Source organism: Hibiscus syriacus, unplaced genomic scaffold, assembly GCF_006381635.1.
Source record: "Hibiscus syriacus cultivar Baekdansim isolate YM2019G1 unplaced genomic scaffold, ASM638163v2 tig00116965_pilon, whole genome shotgun sequence".
Taxonomy (NCBI): domain Eukaryota; kingdom Viridiplantae; phylum Streptophyta; class Magnoliopsida; order Malvales; family Malvaceae; genus Hibiscus; species Hibiscus syriacus.
The window spans coordinates 2881016-2900657 of NW_024063490.1; the positions used below are offsets into that span (position 1 = coordinate 2881016).

General features: G+C 31.0%; 1 protein-coding gene across 2 annotated transcripts; it reads left to right on the forward strand.

Moving 5' to 3' along the window:
- The first annotated feature begins 7916 nt into the window (after positions 1-7916).
- On the forward strand, positions 7917-14505 carry LOC120191328 (1,4-alpha-glucan-branching enzyme 1, chloroplastic/amyloplastic-like). Of its 2 annotated transcripts, none has more exons than XM_039194300.1 (15): positions 7917-8109; positions 8210-8308; positions 8506-8719; positions 8857-8926; positions 9021-9290; positions 9650-10556; positions 10914-11030; positions 11264-11326; positions 11820-11927; positions 12370-12471; positions 12878-12945; positions 13096-13177; positions 13489-13605; positions 13891-14010; positions 14087-14505. In XM_039194300.1, exons 1-15 carry the CDS (start codon positions 8029-8031, stop codon positions 14210-14212), a joined length of 2544 nt encoding a protein of 847 aa, XP_039050231.1. In that variant the 5' UTR covers positions 7917-8028; the 3' UTR covers positions 14213-14505. The 2 variants fall into 2 exon arrangements, with proteins under 2 accessions (XP_039050231.1, XP_039050230.1); XM_039194299.1 differs by having other exon boundaries at positions 14098-14505.
- Positions 14506-19642: the final 5137 nt, after the last annotated feature.

Consider the following 19642-nt stretch of genomic DNA (forward strand, 5'->3'; position numbering starts at 1 on the left):
GATCGATAAGTCCCATCTTAACAGGATGTCTTTTTCCCTGTGTTATGCCCTAATGGGGCAGAAGCTTTTTGCATGACCTAGTTTCCCACATAAAAAGCATAATAGAGTTAGCTTCTCGTATTCAAAACGGACATGATCAGAGGTCCCAAAGCTCTAGCCATCTTCTCATTCATTTTTCCCAAGGGCACATCATGAACTCGGACTTAGAAGTTTGAAAAGAATAATGGTACTAAGCGAGGGTCTTACCCTTCAACCAAACGATGCATAATTAGCAAATGATTATTAAAGTTCCATGGCCCTCCTGCCTTTAATCTATCTGCATCTTCCATTGTGAACAACCGAAATAAAATTCGTTTTTCACCAAGATCCGTTGTCCCAATACCGCAAATGAGGTGCCAATCATTTGCGAGAGTGGCTCTCATTAATTGAAAGTTTACCACACTACACATTAGAAATGTTCCTTCAAAATAGAGTTCGAAAGATATTTATTATCCAAACCATCCATTGTCTCCAAAACCTCTTCCTCGCCTATATTCAGTTCTAGTTTTGCTAGAACTCCAGATATCTCAACCATGTGAGGATAACGAGATTAATATAGATTTAAATCAATTTTTAAATCATCATATTATCAATTATTATAAGTATATTATTCTAAATATTTAAATTGTATGTAAAAGGTTGGTCTTTCTCATCAACGATCTTTAAAAAATAGCATTATTACATAGAAGGTTAGTTTACTATGAGAAATTATGTACAAATGTGGTGATTTGTTTGTCATTGCTTAAGGTAGCAAGTAGCATAATGGTTCATTTTATTTTTAACGGATGGTTGGAGAACCCATAGATGAGTCCATATGATTTTAGTTGTTCCATAGATGAGTCCATATGATTTTAGTTGTTCTTGGAACCTTTCCATTGTAACACCTCCACTGTGTTTCTATTGTCTATTAGTATTCTTCTGACGATAAATTCGTTGAAGTGAGCTGATACTACTAACGAATCATTGGTAATTTATTCGAGAATTTAAGAGAATCTCGTTCTCCAAAACTGATCGTAATATCTTAAATTTCTATGTTCATGTTTGACCAATTGAAATTTGATATTCTCGATTTAATTTTCAAAAATCAATTCTAAGTGATTATGATTTTGGAAGTGATCGATCAATTTTAATGAAATTTGGTTTTTAAAATATAGTTGTATTTTTTTTACTGAAGAAAGAGGGAAAACTTATGAACTAGTTTCCTTAAACGTGATGGAAAAATAGACTACCGCAAAAAGAAGCATGAGCATTAACAGGAAATATTAAATAAAATATTTAAAAGGAATGATAATTGTGTCGTAGTAATCCACTGCCTTAAAAGCAAATTCGTCCTGATATACGTAATCACTACAATAAACTAATAACTCTTCGAGATTAGCACGACTCTCCAAATTTCGTACACCTGAAAAGAAGAATGGATTTTGATGGTACTATTGTTCTCTCAAAACTCATAATTAGAACTAGGAACATCATGAAAACACCATGGAGAAGGAGAGTGTTTCAAAGCAAATATTTACTTGGATATATGAAAATGAGAAGATTTACCCATTATTTATAAGTTAAATAGTGTGGGTAAAAATGTCATTTCATTCATCAGCATTAAAGTGTCATTTAAACCAAAATTAAATAGCATTAGAAATGCTATTAATTTTGAGCATTAAAAACATTCTCCCACTAAATATTAAAAATAAGGATATGTTAACTTTTATGATAGATGTGTTAATTCCCTTAAATTTTTCAAAGGGAAAATGATTAAAAGTATATTGGCCCCTAAAGGATACATTGCTACAAAAATAAGGATATTCTATCTCATGATTACCTAAAGGAACTAAATTGTTTGAAACTAATATCAATAGACTTAAAAAGATTTTGGTACCAAAATTTGTACAATTTTCTATTGTAGGCATGTTAGAACTATGGTGATCAATGTTAAGCAATTTGGAGGCTCTAAACACACTAAGGAATGACACTTGAAGAGAGGGAGACATAACAAATCAACATTGATCCACGTGGTAAACAATTTTAATTTAATGTAATTTAATGTTAATTATGTTCTTTTATATGTTTATATGTAAGATTGAGTGTCCCCACATAGTGTTTAATTGCAATTAGTTAGGAGAAATTATTATTGCATGAGTTGCACATTTATGGCCCAATATGCTTATGTTGATAATTTTACCCTTAAATTTGCAATATTTGATTATTTTTGTGAAATCATGTTTTTCATGGTTTATATTGATCATATATGTTGATTTTAAGAATATGATGATTAAATGTATCAAAATTAAAAATATGCATGTGTAGCACTTTTAAAGCCATTGTATGTTTGTGTGACTTGATTTGGACTTTAGTTGTGCAAATTATGGACTAATTTAATCAATAAGAAAATTTGTATAATTTGATGTTTCAAGTTCACATTCATGCACATTTACCTCGAGAGAAAAAAAGAACGTTGCTTCGATGAAAAGAATCGATCCATTCCCTTAAATGATTGATCATTTTCTTGCAACAGACGAATTATTTGAAAAATGATTGATCCCTTTCACCAAATAATCAAACCCTTGTGCATTAAATGTTGTTTTTGGTTGTAGATAACGGCTATAATGATCCTCAACCACTCCAAACGACTAGAATTGATAGAGAATATATAAATTGAAGGTCAAAGCATCTTAAGGTCAACAAGAACCATATCAAAGAAGTCTTTTGTGCTTAATTTTCAATCTATTCTTTGTAACACACTTTTGAGCTACGTTATTTTAATTTTCTCATGTGTGATTTGGGTGAGAGCTTATTTGTTGCAAACATATTTGTCTTTGTGAGGTTTTTTTTTTGTTGATAAATTTGTAACTCCTATTGTGGAGAGAGTGTAGTAAGATTTTGAGGTATAAACCTTGTGTGTTGTTGTAAGGTTACATATTATCCTCAAAGGTTAGCAGATCTAGTGGATTTGAGAAATCATTAGTGTGGATGCTAAAATACCGGATGTAGACTTTGGTTGATAAAGTCAAACCACTCTAAATCGTCGTGTAAAGTTTTTTTTTTATTTTTTGGTTGCTTCCACATGAAAATTATTAAAAGGCCACTTCACTCATTCTTTGTGTATTTCGATTGATCGAAAGTGCTAACAAAATATTTGAGAAAAAGAATCTTGAAATCAAGTTTTGTCCCGACCTTTAGATTGGGTACTTAAATTAGATAAATTCATAAGAGGATGCATCAACGAAAACATATTTCCTTAAAGTTTCCTCTCTCATGATATTTAAAAGAAAGTAATATAAATATTTGACGATTTCGTTTAAGTGGTTATTTGAAAAGATATATTCATTAATGTATTGTTTACTTTAACATTTGAAGATTGCATTCAAGATTGAATTGTAATACTCAAAGATCTTATGTGATATTAACATGAGGGAGAGTAAATACGTGTTATACTCTTTTTTCCTTAACAAATGTTTTGTCCCACTAGATTTTACTCGTAAGATTTTTAATGTGACAACATGTTATGCATATTAAATATATGTGTACTTTTTTCCTTCATTAAGACCCACACAGTTTTTATCTTATAAGGTTTTAACGATACGCATTATTTTCACAAACATCCAAGGAGGTGTCACTACAGCATAAAAGGTTTCTAATGGCGTTTTGAAGCGTTGCTCTCAAAAAATTACCGCAAAAAATGCCGACTAAACAAACTCCGCAACTGTTAGTGGCGTTTTATGTTATCAAAAGCCGTAAAAAGTCTGGTTATTTAGCTGCGTTTTGGATGCAAACGTCACAAAAAATCAGGTTATTTAATAGCGTTTTGGAGACAAACGCCGTAAAAAGTCATGCTATTTAGCAGCATTTTGGATACAAACGCCATAAAAAGTCAGATTATTTATCGGCATTTTAGACACAAACATCGCTAATGATTATGTATATAGTGACATTTTCCATCCTAAAACGCCACTAATCACACAACTGATTTCCAATATGTTTTTTCCTACTTTGTATTACCCAAATTTAACCTCTAACAATATAGAATAACAACCTTGAAATGTAATTATGACCCCCAATTATGTAAAAATACATAAAATATGAATAAATCAAAGTTTAAAAACATCCAACTAAAATGTAACGTAGTTCAACATTGTTCACTAGAATAAACAAAGAATTAATATAAGAAATCATCTAGGATGAAGAATTCTTCGCTTGATTATGTTGCATCATCTACTTCATAGCTTCAAGTTGATTTTGAAGTTCTTCATATTTTGTCTGATATGTTGCTTCTCTCGCTTTGACTTTCATTTGAATGAATGAGACGCTCAAGTGCAGGAAGAACATGACTCACCTAGCCAATAGATATACAACATTTAAAAGTTCAATTAAAGATGCAACATAAATATGGGTACAAAATGAAAATTCACGAAAAAGATGAAATCCTGATCAAATGGAGGCTTTGGCTTGCCCCTGCAGAAATTTGATAATGTCCAGGTCGCATTTCTCAACATTGACAACTTCGAATGTTCATTCAACTGTGCTAATAGCGGCATCAAGGCCCTATGATTGAGAATAAGATCATGACATCTAGGGGAATCTCTAGCAAGATTCCGTAATACCCACGCTGCCTAAATATATACAAACATATCACTACAAAGCTCTTTATCACCATTACTAGTTAAAACAACAATATTCTCAAAATTGCAAGTCTTAAACCTAATTCAAAATAAACACCTGAAGCAATATTTGTAAGTGCCCAAGCAACTTCAAGTTCATCATATAAAACCAAAAAATCTATCATTCTTTGTTTAATTGTTTATATATTCACTATTTTGCAATTAACAATGTCTTGAGTAGCATTGAAGTCACTCCTTTCTAAATAAACTCTATCATCGATCCTCAAAGACATCACATCCCCCAACCAACATAATGCTCCCCTACACAGAAGCTCTACATAATAACATCTTTTGGTGATTGTAAGTAGAACAATCAACCAACATTTTTAAAGAAAAACTGAAATATCAGTTGACACCTTTAACAAAAAACGTTCATATAGACATCCCTCCCATGAATTTAAAAGTCCTCACAATAAAAAGCTACCATAAAAAAATAGGTTGAGCACAAAATCATCATTCACATCATTAAAGATACACATTTCTTCAATTAATCAGATCATACTCGTATAGCATCATGAAATTAAAACTCTCACCTTATGGTAGTTGAATTTGGATAAAAACCTAATTAACTTTTAAAGGTAACTCATTCACAGTATGTGTTGGCATAAATAGTTCAAAACTTGAATTGAGCAACGAAATTGCTATATTATACTAGATAAGCATTAATTTCAAAATTCCAATAATAAATCCTACTGAGTACAAACTTCTTCAAATTCAGAAAGCAAAATATCAACCGAAAGAACTAATCATTTTTTTTTGTTACATACAAATCATTACTAAAAAAAATAACACTATGGTTCCACTTGATTCTTCTTGTGATTTTCATATGAAAATTATGAAATAAAAAAAATCATAGCTATTTCATAGCAGACTTTCCCCTTGCAGCTAAAAAAACAAGTAAAACACAATCAATTTCAATTACTTGTACTAGATAAGCATTAATTCTAAAATTCCAATAACAAATCCTACTTAGATAAGCATTAATTAATGATTTCTTCAAATTCATGAATTTAGCATATGATAAGAGAATCGAAAGAAAAGGAAAAAGAGGAGAATTTTAGGGGAAATCAGACGAAACATCATGAAAATTCACCAAATAATTAAACATAAATAAAACAGAAATTAGGACAGGAAAACAGAGGAACTAGGAAAAACATTTACCTTTGGGGAGCGAAGCTTGCTCCTTCGACTTCCCTACGATATCCATCAGCTCCAACTTTTAATTCTTCAAAACAAGTAAATAAACAAAAACAAAATCCATCAAAGAATCAGCAGATCTAAAACGTGAAAGGGAGGAAGCTCGCGGGGGCAACAGACTCACTGAGATACTGAGTTAATACGCAGAGGATTACTTCCACATATGAAAATAAACGCCAAAACAAGTGAGGAGAGGATGGATTCACTGACTCGGATCAGTGAGGAGAACTATATGGGAGTGGCAGTGAAAGCCATGACGGCGTCAACTGCGGTAACCTACAACAACTTATTGGATAAAGGGTAAACGACGGAGAGGAATACATGTAAAGAAAAAAGATGAAAAATGGCTAAAGTGTTGGAACGATAAAAGACTCAAATTTGAAGCCGTTTGTAAATACAAACGCCACTATATATAATACTTATTGCAGTGTTTGTTTACAAAAACTTCACTAAAGTGCGAGTGTTTCACGGCGTTTAACAAAAACACCACTATATATGATACCTATTGTAGCATTTGTTTAGAAAATGTCTTTAAAATACGAGTTTGTTGCGACGTTTGTTTAAAAAAAGCCACAAAAGTATGCGTCTGTCGTGGCATTTTTCAAAAAATGTCACTAGTGTTCACATTTTGTGGCGTTTTACCTGAAAACGTCGCTATATGTTTAAAGTTGGCGGCGTTTACTATGAAAATGTCGCTACAAACCTATTTTGTTGTAGTGTTATAAATATTTATTTTTGTGGATATCTTATCTATAAGATAAGATTTAATATACTTTATTATTATGACTTTAATATCCATTAGATTTAGAGTCCCATATGATATCTACTCTTTATGCTTAAAAAATATGAAGTTTAGAGAAATCATTATATACAACTCAGACTGAGATAATAATACAATTATCTCTCCTTATTCTGATATCTTATTATTATTTTTATTCTTATTGCTTCATTCTTTTTATTTCACAAAATAAATCGTTGTCACTTGTAATACATGTAAATTGAATTTATGTACATAATAAATCAAGGGTAAAGTACATAAATGATCTTCGATTATAGGGTGTTGTTTTGTTGAGTCTTTCAACTATTAAAAGCTATAAAATGGTCATCTAACTATAGAAAGTTACTTTTTGTTGAGTCCCCTTAATTAAAAGTTATAAAATGGTATGATGACTATTTATATATTCTAAAATCATCCATTTCTATTAAAAAAGTCGACGTTAGTTTGAGCTGAATATTAATATATTGACTGTGATATGATAAAATTTGATCTTAAAATCGTTTGAACTATATTTGTGGATCGATTCTCCGTTTATAATATGTCATTGAGCTAGTGCTTGAATCATTATATTATCAAACCAATGCTTGAAAGCAACGAGAGTGTTAGTAGACATCATTAAAATATGATTTTATCATATCCAGTTAGTATGTTAACGTCCAACTCAAACGAACATCAATTTTTTAAATAAAAAATGACGAGTTTAGAACATATAAATAATCAAATGAATATTTTGTAATTTTTAATAATAAAAGAACTCAACAAAATAATATATTATAGTCAAAAAATTATTTTATAATTTTTAATAATTAAAATACTTAACAAAATAACGTAATATATATATATATATATATATATATATAATTGAGGATCATGCATATACTTTACCATAAATCAAATAAATATAAAACACTATACATGAAAATTGAATTCATGTATGTGATAAATCAAATCACATGTTCTTCATGATGCTGCAGTAGAAGAGAGGTGGGGTTCATGAATTTTCATTTTCTTTTAGGAAATAATACGCTGGATTTTTAACGGGCAACTGAGCTGCAACGTGTTAGTATATGCTTTATCTCTTTTTGAAGGCAAGGCAACTCAATCATCATTTCAACTGCAGCACTTGTTTTCTGCTGAATTTAGATGGGGATATTAGACCGAACAAAACATATTTCGCTTACTTTTCGTTAACAACCAACGGCCTAGATTTTATTCAACAATATATATATATATATATGGGATCTGGCGCTAATGCCAATCAATTGCTCCCTGTTGAAACCATTATTTGCTTGAAAGAGGCAATGGAACTGAGCTGAGCTGAGCTGAGCTTGAGAGGCTGAATCTCTTGGATTGGCAAAGATGTTGGGTTCGTTGAGTCTTCTCGCTACGCCTTCTGCTTTTCGATCTTTCTCGCCTTCATCGAACAAGAATCGCTCTCTGGTAATTTTACTTCTTTTTATTCAAATTTCTTCAAAACTAGACCATTTGCATGGCGTTTCTACTCCTTCCATGGCCGTTTAACTTGTTTACGTTTCCACAGTGTTCAACGACTAATCATCAACTAGCCGCTGAATGCCACCGTGGATCCCAAATTTTGCTTCGGCGACATGTGTTTCCCTCTAACTCTGTGCATCGAAGGGTACAATTTCTCCTTTCAATTTCTTTTGTTTTATGTGCGTTCTTTTTTCCTTTTATGAATATTAATCCTAATCTAATCACGCTCGATGAAATATAAAATTGATCGAATTCCTTGGCTATCTTTGTTGTCAAATTTGGAATTGTAAGTGTTATGGTGTTGATTAAGTAATCGTTCCTGCTTTACTTTCCCCTCCCCAGGTTAGCTATGGTTCCCCAATATCAGCTGTTATGGTTCAGGATACTTCAACGATGACAACCTCTGAGGAAGACACTGAACAATACATCGGTATCTTGGATGTTGACACTGCACTCGGACCATTTAAAGATCACTTTCAATATAGAATTAAGAAATATGTGGATCAGAAAACTCTCTTTGAAAAGCATGAGGGAGGATTGGAGGAATTTGCAAAAGGTCATTTCATTGCTATCCACTTATTAATTTGCCTTTATCAAAGGCTATTTCCATGATGAAATTACTTACTGAGTGTTAAAATCAATGTTTTATATGAGAATGTTCAAATGAAATATGGCTTTTACCTTCTTTTGTAGGTTATTTGAAATTTGGATTTAACAAAGAAGATGATGGAATTGTCTACCGAGAGTGGGCTCCTGCTGCTCAGTAAGTTCTTTGTTCTGAAACACGAAGTTGCTAACTTTGTTGTTAGCATTTTATATATATTTGATTGCTAGCTAGAGTCTTTTGCATCATTCAGGGAAGCTCAAGTTGTTGGAGATTTTAATGGATGGAATGGTTCCAATCACAAGATGGAAAAAAATCAATTTGGAGTTTGGAGTATAAAAATTCCGGATGCTGAGGGGAAACCTGCTATTCCTCATAATTCGAGAGTCAAGTTCAGATTCAAGCATGGTGATGGAGCTTGGGTAGATAGGATTCCTGCTTGGATTAAGTATGCCACTGTAGACCCTAACGCATTTGGAGCACCATATGATGGTGTGCATTGGGATCCTCCACCTTCAGAAAGGTACAATATCTTCAGATTTTATGTGATTTATATTTAAATTCATGATTCCATTTAAATAAAAGATATATAGTTAGTAGTCAATAGAAGTGTTGTGTTTAGGCCCAGAAAAAAAGGGAAAAGAAGAAGAAAAATCAACTGTGTGGTGAAGGGTTTTGGTTATTGTAGTACTTGGGTTTTGGTTATTGTAGTACTTGTGTTTTCTTTTAACCCAGAATTTAGAAAATATTACTAAAATCAGTTTGATATTGCTTGAGGTTGGAAGCTTGCTGCCTTGTTCTTTTGATATTGCTGATTTTCTAATTTTAATCTATGTGATTGAGAAATTGTTCCTTTTAATGTACTCTTCATTTATAATGCAGGTATGAGTTTAAGTATCCTCGTCCTCCAAAACCTAAAGCCCCAAAAATATATGAAGTTCATGTTGGAATGAGTAGCTCAGAACCACGCATTAATTCATACAGAGAATTTGCTGATGAAGTTTTACCCCGGATTAAGGCAAATAACTATAATACTGTACAATTGATGGCTGTAATGGAGCATTCCTACTATGCATCATTTGGATACCATGTTACAAACTTTTTTTCTGCAAGCAGTAGATCTGGAACTCCTGAGGACCTCAAATATTTAATTGATAAAGCTCACAGCATGGGTCTACGGGTCTTAATGGATGTTGTTCACAGCCATGCAAGTAACAATGTCACTGATGGACTCAATGGCTTTGATGTTGGCCAAAGTTCACAGGAATCGTATTTTCACACCGGAGAAAGAGGTTACCACAAGTTATGGGATAGTCGACTGTTTAATTATGGTAATTGGGAAGTCCTTCGCTTCCTTCTTTCGAACTTGAGGTGGTGGCTTGAGGAGTTCAAATTTGATGGATTTAGATTTGATGGAGTTACTTCCATGTTGTATCATCACCACGGAATCAACATGGCATTCACAGGGAATTACAAAGAGTATTTCAGTGAGGCAACTGATGTTGATGCTGTTGTTTATTTAATGCTGGCCAATTCTCTGATACGTAGCATCTTGCCAGATGCCACTGTAATTGCTGAAGATGTTTCTGGTATGCCTGGACTTGGTAGGCCTGTCTCTGAAGGGGGGATTGGTTTTGACTTCCGCCTAGCAATGGCCATCCCTGACAAGTGGATTGATTACTTGAAGAACAAGAATGATGAAGAGTGGTCAATGAAGGATTTATCCTGGAACTTGACAAATAGGAGATACACCGAGAAGTGTATATCCTATGCCGAAAGTCATGATCAGGTATAAACAGTAAGGAATTGTTTTTCTCACCAATCTATTTCTAAATTTAGTTAAATCATTTATTTATGACACTAGAATTGTTTTCCTTTGGACTTTGTTTTTCTCAATTTTTGATGATAACAGAAAGATATATAACATAAAGAAAGGTTTGAGTAATAAAATGCTTACTACCTCTTATTTTTCTCCTCTATCCCTTAGCAAAGCCCGAAGGGATATAAATCATAAATGGTTAATCATAGCTGATCCCCTTACCTGAAACTGACACCATATTTGCACTTCTTAATGTTTCATTTCCTTTTAATGTTTGTATATTTTCCAATTTTCATTCTTCTCTGATATTATTCTTGTTTGGAGCAGTCTATTGTAGGTGACAAGACAATAGCATTTTTCCTGATGGACAAAGAAATGTACTCTGGCATGTCATGTTTAACAGATGCGTCTCCGGCCATTGAGCGAGGGATTGCACTTCAGAAGGTTGGTTCTAGCTCAAATCTTAGAGGCTTTTCTCTGAGTTTCCATAATGTATTGCCTTGATGAATTACAGCAGCCATGGATCTGTGTTGTTCTGAAAAACTGCAAAGATAGAACTTTGATTATTTTATTCAGCCATCATATTTTACGTCTGCTTTTATCATTTTATTTATTTAGTCATTATTGTCATTGTCTCTTTCTAACATTTTTCTTTATTTTAAAATTTTCTTTTGCAGATGATACATTTTATCACTATGGCATTAGGAGGAGAGGGCTACCTTAATTTTATGGGAAATGAGGTAAACATTCTGGCTCAACTTTTTTATACTGAACAGTACATCAATATTTTATTTGGGTGGATATTGGAGATAATATTAAGTCTAGGAAATTAGGATGAACCGATGAAGATCTGCCCATGATATTTAAGTCAAAAGGACACTAAAAAATAAAGAGATGATGGGCTATACCTGTCCGGAAAGCAATGTTCTTGTTGAATCTGATGAAAAACAGATTCATTTTCTTTTATATTCTCTCACTTAAAATTCTACAAGAACGAGTCCTTTAAATAGACTCCGGTATGAAGAGTTTTCCTCTTGAAAAGAGTCCTATAACTATACAATCCTAATCTTTTAAACTAAGGATAAGGATAATTTAAACTAACTAGATTTATCTACAGGAAATAACAAACTCTAACAACCTTATCTTATTTACAACTCACAGTTCTAATATAATGGTCTGCTTTCTCTTTTAAAAAATAAGTTTACTAGATATCTCTTCTGTATGTTTGTACAGTTTGGACATCCTGAATGGATTGACTTTCCGAGAGAAGGCAATGGGTGGAGTTATGAAAAGTGCAGAAGACAGTGGAACCTGGTGGATACCGATCACTTACGATACAAGGTCCATGGTCATTTCTCTTGTTTTGAATTTCTTAAAGTTTCTGTGCATTATTCCAGTGGGCAACTGGAGCATTTGCTAAGATTTGAACTTTTTAGTGTTGGGGCATAAGCTAGTGACTATAGGCCAAGAGACCATTTAAATCTCTCACTATCTTTTCATTACCATAACATCGCTAAGAGTCGGATCAAAATCCAAGTTGAGAGGTCAAGCATTTTAGTTGAACATGGATCATTGTCAGTTAGCTGGTGATCATTGTGAAAACACAGGCACTTCTCATCTTCCTTTTTAACCTTGAAGGCATCTGTATAATCCATTTTATAAGCTGAAGTTTCTTCACTAATAATCATTTTGTGTCTTACATTGTTATCTTTCTCCATTCAGGAGTGGTACTCCTCCTATGCAATCTTTACATATACTTTTCCCTTTGCATTTGGCTTTGCAGTTCATGAATGAATTTGATAGGGCTATGAATGCACTTGATGATAAATTTCCATTCCTTTCAACGACAAAGCAGATAGTGAGCTGCACTGATGAAGAAAACAAGGTAAATATACAATGGCAGTTGTTGACTAGAGTAAGACTGTTGCTGCAGTTCATCTGATTCATGATGCAAAATACATGCATATTGTTGATAACCAAAGTTATTTGACTTTGTTAGGATTGAAATTTTAAATTTTAGAAATAATAAATTGTTTATTTTCGATGGCTATCAGAAAACCAAAATACTTGATTGACCAGAAAGCAGGATTATTATTTCCTTTTATGAGTTTCAAACAATGGAAGGCTTCCTGTTATGTCATCATGCTGGTGTACTTTTTTCTTTATCCTTTTTGCCTCTAATGGATAGAGATAACCAAACTACACCCTTGTTTAGTTATCTGCCTTATAACCTTCTTTTTCCATGTTTTAACTTCAGTTTTGGTGGATTCAATATTGATATCCTGTTTTAGGTTATCGTCTTTGAGAGGGGAGATATTGTTTTCGTGTTCAACTTTCATCCAGAAAATACGTATGATGGGTATGTATGCCTTGAATCATGAAAATGTATATATTTATTTGCTTTTTTGTACGAGGATTCATTTACTGGAGACTAGTCTGCTTATCTATATATGTCAGGAAGTAACTACTTGCACCTTAAAACTGAGTGACTATTGTGTGAAACATGCAGGTACAAAGTGGGGTGTGACTTGCCAGGGAAGTATCGACTTGCGTTGGATAGTGATGCTTGGGAATTTGGTGGGCATGGAAGAGTAAGGAACTCCTGATATTCTAGTTATTCTTGCCTTTTGCTATTAGTATAAGAGTAAAGTGCTATCTGGCCTGATTTTTTCCAATATAATTGGAATTCTACAGCTACTAATTTCATGAACTTTCTTGGGACTTGAAATCAAAATTTTGATTGTTTCCTTGGGTCTAGGAGTGGCCTGTGGTCCTGTAAGTTGGTAACCAGTGTGCCTACCTTGATACCGGCTACTAATGAAGCAGTAGCATCTAAAGCCTCTCTTTCTCATCAATGCATTGTTTTATCTCCCGGTTATGCTATAATTAATTTTTCTGGTAGGTGGCTCACGATGTGGATCATTTTACATCTCCTGAAGGAATTCCGGGTGTGCCTGAAACTAATTTCAACAATCGTCCTAATTCTTTCAAAGTATTGTCACCAGCTCGCACATGTGTGGTATGATTGTCTCTTCTTGGTCCTGATTATATTATATCATTTATATCCATCACAGCCCACTAACAATCCAATTCTGGTATGGAAATTTTTGTTGCCTTTTCTTCCGGACATCTTACTTACATACTTTGCATTGGATAATTGTGTATATTTATTATTGTGCACTTAGGCTTATAGCTTTTAGAAGTTTGAATGGCATCATGGTCATCAAATCTCTTCCTCTTTATACGGTCTTTGTGCCTTTGAAGGGAAATGAGGACTGACAGATTTCTTTCAAATTTTCCACAGGTTTATTATAAAGTGGATGAAAGTCTAAAAGAAACTAATGATGCTATATTAAGCGGTGTTGATGAGACACTAAAAGTCGATGCATCAAAGCAGGAGAATGCTGAAGAGTCGACTATCTTGGTAGGTGATCAAATCTGTTCCTGTTTATTTGGCCCTGAGCCAATGAATGAAAACCTGAATTGACAGATTCATTAAGATTCTCCCCAGGTTGCTCATGGAGCTGAAGAGAATTCAGGGGAAACTAATGACCGTCACTCAGCCAGTGTTGATGAGAAATTTCAGGCAAAGCAGGAAAGTAGTGAAGAGCGAGTTTCTGTGGTAGACAGAATGATTGCTGCTAGTAAGCTAGATGATCCTGAAGTGGAACAAACAGAGGATGGAATGCTGGATGAATAAACTTTTTGGCTGCAACGCGAATCCGCCGGACGGATTTGATTACGGAAGCCTGTGTGTAATAAGTGGTTAGTCGTTGTTTTGTGAATAATAATAGTGTGAGGACCGAGTAAGCAGGGAAATTTAATTTTGTTTTGCAGTTGTAAATAGTATGTAGAGAAGAACAAAAGTTTGCTTAATCACTAGTTATGCCATCTAATTACTTGCTGTTCAAGTTTAGCAGCATATTCGTAGTAGCATCGGAACTCATCAAACAACTATTGTGATTGCGAATGTATAAAAAGCTTTTAGTTTGTAAAGTAGACTTTACCATTGTTCTGGAAATAAGTTGGAAGTATCAGTCTTCATGTCCCTCGGATTTGGGTCCTTTGCATATGAATCAGTAATATACTTAAACCAGTCTTGTGAAATTCAACTGCATGAACCCATTGAATGACTCCCGGCATAAAAGAGAATATTCTTCGATTCGGACAGGATACTTGTTACGTGTTGTGGATGGTTCTCAAGAAGTTGAGCAACAACAGCAGAAACTATATGGTGAAGATGGTATGTAAGTAGGGGATGGGAGTATAATTTTATATTATAAAGACAAATTTTTAAAGTTTAAAAAAAAAACAATATTATAAAATTTCAAAAGAAAATATGTATTCAATAAAAAATATATAAGAAAATCTAAAATATATATAGTTTTAGGCCATCTCCAGCCCTCATCTCTATCTCTATTTTAAAGAAAACAGTAATTCATCTTCAGCTTTATCTTTACATTACCACCAACTCTACTTTATTCATAATATTTAACTGTTATAATATTGATTTTATAAATATAAAATAAAACATATACATTTCTAAAAAATATCAAGATAAAAAGCATAAATAAAACATTCATAAATAACATTGCGAAAATACAAATAAATAAAAAAATTACAATTAATAATAATAATGCGAAAAACATAAGTTGTATAATTATTTATTTTAATCCTCTAAATTAGAATATTCATTCCACAAATGCTCAATTAATGCATTTCGTAGAGCAAAATTAGTATGTTTATTCATATAATTTTAATGTATTTTTATCTATCTTGTAATTTAATATACTTGAATATATTATATTATGTTTAATTTTTATTTTATTGTGTAGAAATTATCATAAAAATATAAAAGAGAAAATAATAGAAAATAATGTAATAAAGAAAAAGAAATTAAAAAATAACAAAATAAAATAAAAAACTAAAACTAAAAATCATAAAAAAATCTTTTTTGGTGGCGTGCAGTTTCATTTCTCTTCAAAGTGGAGATGAATTTAGTAAAGTAGAGACATCGGCCACATTTTTACAGCGTTGGAGATGCCCTTACCATCACACTCTTATTAGTTCAACCCATGATTGTAAGTTCCATGTTCATTAGAGCTGACATTTTGAAGGCTTGATGAGATATCAGTGCTTGATATGTCTTTCAAATGGAGAGTGCGTTTAGATCTGAAATTGTGGAGTATGATTTTTTAAATTTAAAAGAGTTTTGCAATACTGAGATTTAAATAATTTTAGTTTTACAATACTGAAATTTAAATAATCCATACAACTACAATAATAAATTATTTAAAATAAATCAATCCATATTTTAAAATAAATTAATCCATACTAATAAATTATTTAAAATAAATCAATCCATACAACTAAAATAATAAATCAATCCATATTTTAAAATAAATCAATCTATACAAATAAATTATTTAAAATAAATCAGTCCATACTAATAAATTATTTAAAATAAATCAATTCATATTTTAAAATAAATCAATCTATACTAATAAATTATTTAAAATAAACCAATCCATACAACTACAATAATAAATCAATCCATATTTTAAAATAAATCAATCCATACAAATAAATTATTTAAAATAAATCAATCCATACTAATAAATTATTTAAAATAATCAATCGATATTTTAAAATAAATCAATCCATACTAATAAATTATTTAAAATAAATCAATCCATACAACTACAATAATAAATCAATCTATATTTTAAAATAAATCAATCCATACTAATAAATTATTTAAAATAAATCAATCTATATTTTAAAATAAATCAATCCATACTAATAAATTATTTAAAATAAATCAATCCATATTTTAAAAATAAATCAATCCATACTAATAAATTATTTAAAATAAATTATTTTAAAATAAATCAATCTATTTTTTATAATAATTATTTTTAAAATAAATTATTTTATAATAAATTATTTTAAAATAATTATAATAAATTATTTTATAATAAATTATTTTAAAATAAATAACCTTATTAAATTATTTAAAATTATTTTAATAAATAACTATATTTTATAATTGTTCTTGAAGATGTTTGAAAACCTTTGAAGACATAAAACCAAGTCTGCACCAAGAAGAGCTCGCGCAGACGTTTGAAGAGCTTCTGTCTTCTAAAAAACAAATAGTCTGCGAAGCCTAATGTCTGCGCGTGGTATGCGCGACGCAGATATAAGTGGTTTGAAGATGTTGCACAGTAAAAACAAACACCACCTATATAACATGTCTAGTGAAAACAAACACCACCTATGTAACATGCCTATTGATGGGACACCTAAGATTGCATTTTACAGGTCTTCTTTTGTCAAGTAGATTTGCTAGTTATACTGTGTCACAATCTTAATATACAATTAAAAAATATATTATCGGTTTTATTATTATTTTTAATAAAATTGATAAAAAAAAATTACTTAAAATAATATTATTTCTATCTAAAACATTATTATTTTTTAACATTTTTGATAAAATCTTCAATAATAACTAAACCGGTAGAAAAATAATGTTTTAGGTAGCATTTTATTATATATGTTAACAAAACTGGTAAAACGCCCAATAATAACAAAATCGATAGAAATAATAATATTTTACGTAAAATTTTACCGGTTTTTTTTTTTAAATAATAACAAAACCGATAATATCTTTTCTTAATCATATATTAAGGCTGTCGCACGTTCTCTATTCTTAGTTTGTGGATTTTCAATTTCGCAGAAGAAAAGGCGTTGAGCATAAACTGAGCTTTGAGATGCAAAACATTTTAGCTATTATAGTTTAAATCTTATGATCATTATATCTACTCTGTATAACTTATGAATTTAATCTATTTATTTTAATTTAATCACTTTTTATTATTGCATTTTTTAAATGAATTAATGAACTATTTACCTTTTCGAACATTTTATTCTATTAAAAAACTATTTTTAAATGACTTAATTATTTCTTAAAAGATCTGTTTTTGGGGGGGGGGGAATTGGAATCGTTATCCTCTCAATGTTTAATTTTGTTACCATTTCACTTCAAATTAGGTGTTTATTAAATGAGTTGGGCAGTGTTCGACTTGTGCTCGACCCTTTACTCGTTAACATCGTTAAAATTTATTCGAAACGTACTCGTTAAACTCGTTGCTCATTAAACTCACCAAAATTTTTATCTTATTTTTCTAACTATAGGTAAAATGTACCAAGATAGTAATTATTTGAATGGAATACTTTTTTAAGATAACTACTAAAAATATAAAAAAAATTAACGAATTATTCGCAAACTTATCAAGTCGAGTTGAATTTTGCTAGACTCAACTCGAGGATTTCAAGTGAAACTCAAATTCAAGTTAAGCTTTAACCGAACTTTAAGAATTGAATTCGAATTACTTACAAATTGTTAACTCATTAAGCACCCCTAATTCATATTACTAACCTCGTTAAATATTTTTATCCAATTAGTGATACTTGTAACACAAAATATACATGGTTTTAGTAAAATAAATAAATGAAATTTTAAGTCATTTAAATATTATTTTTATTCATTTTTCCTTAAATTCTTTCTCTTATATCTAAATTAACTTCTATTTATTTTTCTAAATTTAATACTTTAGTTCTATGTGCAATAATATTTATAATATTCTATTTTTTATTTTTATGTAATAAATATAAGATATATTATAGTCAAGTTGTTTTTTTTTCAGTTTAGTTCTTAAACTATTTTATTTAATCCTAAATCCACTCTTATTTAGTTTTGAATTTTATAATTTAGTTTAATATTTATTATTATTGATTATATAATTTTATTTTCACTTTTTGATTAAACGGTTTTTTATTTATATTAAAATATGATACATAAAATTTTAATTAAATATTTTTGAAATTTATTTAAATAATTATATTATAAATATATTTTAATGATCTTATTGGTTATTTTAAAAAATAATATTAAAATATGAAATAACTCAAATAACATAAGTAAATGCTAGGAGCAAAGGTTTTAAGAAATATTATAAGGGACAATTTAACAGAATTTATAAAGTTTAAATTTATAATATTTTTAGGGATTAAATTTATAATTTAAATATAACACAAATAATAATCATAAAATTTAAACCTGTTTTTACTTTGCAGTCTTTTCCCCGTAGCAGCCGAGCAAAGAATTCAATATATAATCAAATTTTACAATTTATGGTTTTGGTACGAATATGTAGAAACCCATTTTTCGTTCGGATTTATTTTTTATTTATTTATTCTTATTTATATATATTAATATAGTATAATTTTTTAATTTGTTTTTCTTTCTTTAGAAAATGATTTTTGAAAATGTCTATATTATATAGTTTTTAAATTTTTTTTGAAAACATATATAAAATATAGTTTTTTGAAAACATTTTAAAAACATATAGAATATATAGTTTTAAAAAAATGATTTAATATATATATATATATTATTTTATTTTATTTTATTTATTTTATTAGTATCTATTATTTATTATTCATTTTTTCTTTCTTTTTTCTCTTTCGTGATTAGGTCCAAAGGCAGTCAGATAAAGCCGGTTTTGGGCCTGATCCAGTTCGTCAAAGTTTAAGGTTTGAGAACCCATAAAATAATATCAGCAAGGGCGTCGCATAGACGGGGTTCAAAGGGCTCACGTGACAACACGCGCCAGTCAAACGGTTGAAGACCAGGCGAAACGGCCGACCAATATCCCGGGACTAACCCATCCCGGGATGACCGACCTCACAACGGCCACGAGCCCCTTATTTCGGGACCAGATATAGCCAACACCAGGGCTATAAAAAGCCCCCCCGGTGAGGTCGAACAGAGGACAACTAAGCATCATCGAGAGAACACTACCAACGAGAGAAAACCGAGCATCATCGAGAACTATCAAGATCGAACCAAGAACAGTGGAGAGAGTCCATACACAACATCAACACAGAGAACCAAGAACCAAAACACCACCACAACAAGATAACCAACGACGAGAACAAGAACGTCGAACCCACACTATAGGAAAAACCACAACACAAGAGAAGCAACCAAAACA

Coding starts and splice junctions, on each gene's coding strand:
- LOC120191328 (XM_039194299.1), top strand. CDS start 8,029: ATGTTGGGTTCGTTGAGTCTTCTCGCTACGCCTTCTGCTTTTCGATCT. Junction 9,291..9,649: donor GATCCTCCACCTTCAGAAAG/GTACAATATCTT, acceptor TTTATAATGCAG/GTATGAGTTTAAGTATCCTC. Junction 11,327..11,819: donor TTAATTTTATGGGAAATGAG/GTAAACATTCTG, acceptor ATGTTTGTACAG/TTTGGACATCCTGAATGGAT.